We start from the raw sequence: 2,500 nt of genomic DNA, 5'->3' as shown, positions 1-2,500 counted from the left end.
GTTTGCCAGGCGAATCTGAAGGTGACATATGGGAACTGTGTGGCGAAATCGTGTGTAAATATATTTAAACTGTCGGCGAGAAAAGAAATATTCAAAGTTTTTTTGAGCGAATCTCTGAAGAACGTTGGGATAACAGTGATTGCTTCTCACAACGAGTCGCAAGTGGCCTGCAATGCCTGTTATCGGAAGATCAAGAACTTGTGTGAACTTTTCCCATTCATAACTACACGTTTAGCGCAGAAGAGAGAAGAAAAGGAGAATTCCGAAGGTGCGAAGAGAAAATTACTCGACGTTTTGTCGCCTGCAGCATGCAGCAGTCCTCCTAATCGAAAAAGTGTAAAAACTAATTCTCCTGAAACAAAAAGAAACGAAAAAGTAATGGAAGCGTCCAATGTGAATTTGATTTTCTAGAATAAATATAAGGCAAATAGAATTCACAATAGGTTGATTGGAATTCTCCTCAAACAAAAGATTGTTATGTGCAGCAAAGACATTTTTCAGAATTTATAAAAACAGCTGAAAATTAAAATATACAATCCCTCACCTTAAACCGGTCCATGTTTCAACTGTATGCAACTCATCCACAACACAAGCCACTAAACTGCTACTGAAAGTGGTGTCTTTCTTCAGTGATTGAAGAAGTCGCTTATCTGTGGCACTTTCCGCTGATGCATAGACAACATTAAAATTCCCTCCTTCGATGTCTTCCAAATTACCTAGCTTCTGAGCCAAATTACAAGCAGTCAAATTCATGGCTTCGACTTCCATAACCTGTTCGTTAATGATACTGACAAGAGGCGTTATGACTAACAAAGAAGCATAATTTCCTGCTCTTTTCGCAAGCAACACAAGAAGCTGAAAAATTAGACTCTTTCCATAGCCTGTTGGTAAAACGGCTAAAAGATCCTTTTTCTCAAACAAATGTCTGATCACCGTCTTTTGCTCTGCTTTTAGCATGAATTTGATTCCATTTTCTTCCAAAGATCGTATTGTTCAGCAACAGTTCAAATTGAGTAATGTTCCATGTTTTTACTGTGGTGGCGTTGTAAACAGATCTCTGTGAAATTGTAGAATGATCAGATGACTAAATCACAGTATGAAATAAAGCGAATTCGGATAGTTTGTGTTTTTGCTATGATTCATTAAATTAATACTATGAGCAGCCCAACTTCAATAGTGTCAACATGAGGGTGATCACTGTTCAATCTCCCATCCAAGCGCTAACTCCATCCAACAGGGCTTAACTTCAGTGGACCAACGGGAATCAACGGGTTTTCCCTTGGGCTCCATTGGGGGTGTCATAAAAACTCAGACCTCAGACCCCCGAAAAAGTCACAAAGTCAGACCCCCTGGTGTACTGAAAACTCAGACCCGCGAAAAACTCAGATCCTTGACCTGTGTATCAAAAACTCGGATCCCCATGTGTCTCAAAAACTCAGAACCTGTTATTCTACATGTATGTGTAATTTTCGTGACTTCATGCCATTGTGTAGTACACTGTACATGTACAGTTAAGATATATTCTGTTATATGTCAATGATGGCTACATGTAGCCTCATTGTCAAGCATTTGTACACATTTGGCCATGACAACGTCATGCAACAGCGGCCAGATATTCTTAAAATGAAAAATTAACCCGCAATAGCCTTCAATAGCATGAAGGCAGTGTTCAACAAACGTTGATAATAATATCTCCCTGCAAAATTTCGTAAATGCATGTACATGTATTTCAATCCAAACATGTACATTGTATTTCAATCTACTGTAAATACGGTCCAAGACCCTGTCTCAGCAACGTTCAGATTGGTAGTGAGTGTATAGAGCAGAGCAATACTGTACGCAATCTACAGTGTAGGTGTTTTGTACGATCAAACTCTATCTTACGGGGAACATGTAAGCAAATTATGCAAATCATCTCATTACCACCTTAGAAATATTAGTAAGATTAGAAAATACATGTACACTGTATCTAGATGAAAATTCTACCTAGACGTTAGTCCATGCATTTGTTTCATCAAAGCTGGACTATAGTATTGTAATGCTTTACTTATTGGACTTCCAAAATACCAAATAGACAGACATGAGTCAGTACTACAAATGTACATGTACGTGTAAATACTGCGACTCGTATTATAACTTTTTCTTGCAAATATGATCGTATAACTGCTGTTCTAGTGAGACTACATTGGCTCCCTGTTTCCTATCGTATAAGGTTTAAAGTGCTACTGCTGACTTACAAAGCACTTAATGATTAATTTTATCTCCTGAATACCTATAAATTATGAGCTACGTGTACTGTACTTAATAATCCTATGCATACCCGCAATCTTAGATCTCAGTCTCAACATCTGCTTAGTGTTCCTAAATCCAGAACTGTTACCTATGGAGATAGAGCATTTTCGGTATGTGCTCCTAAGCTATGGAATGAACTGCCTTTTCAATCGCGCATGTCATCAAATTTACAAGCATTTAAATCAGGAGTGAAGACGATTCTTTTTAA

At 38.1% G+C, this 2,500-nt stretch overlaps 2 protein-coding genes across 2 annotated transcripts in view; one reads left to right on the top strand and one right to left on the bottom strand.

Annotated features, from left to right (window-relative positions):
- Window positions 1–957, bottom strand: part of LOC138040516 (bifunctional 3'-5' exonuclease/ATP-dependent helicase WRN-like) — a 3,554-nt gene extending 2,597 nt beyond the window's left edge. Inside the window, exon 1 of the mRNA XM_068886230.1 lies at window positions 545–957. Within this exon, the coding sequence (XP_068742331.1) occupies window positions 545–957 (413 nt within the window). The remainder of the gene's footprint in view (window positions 1–544) is intronic.
- The window catches only part of LOC138040515 (nuclear pore complex protein Nup107-like), a 40,776-nt gene that overhangs the window by 2,103 nt on the left and 36,173 nt on the right, over window positions 1–2,500 (top strand). The window lies entirely within an intron of this gene.

This window comes from Montipora capricornis, chromosome 3 (assembly GCF_036669925.1).
Source record: "Montipora capricornis isolate CH-2021 chromosome 3, ASM3666992v2, whole genome shotgun sequence".
Taxonomy (NCBI): domain Eukaryota; kingdom Metazoa; phylum Cnidaria; class Anthozoa; order Scleractinia; family Acroporidae; genus Montipora; species Montipora capricornis.
This window is presented reverse-complemented; position numbering and strand designations above follow the sequence as displayed.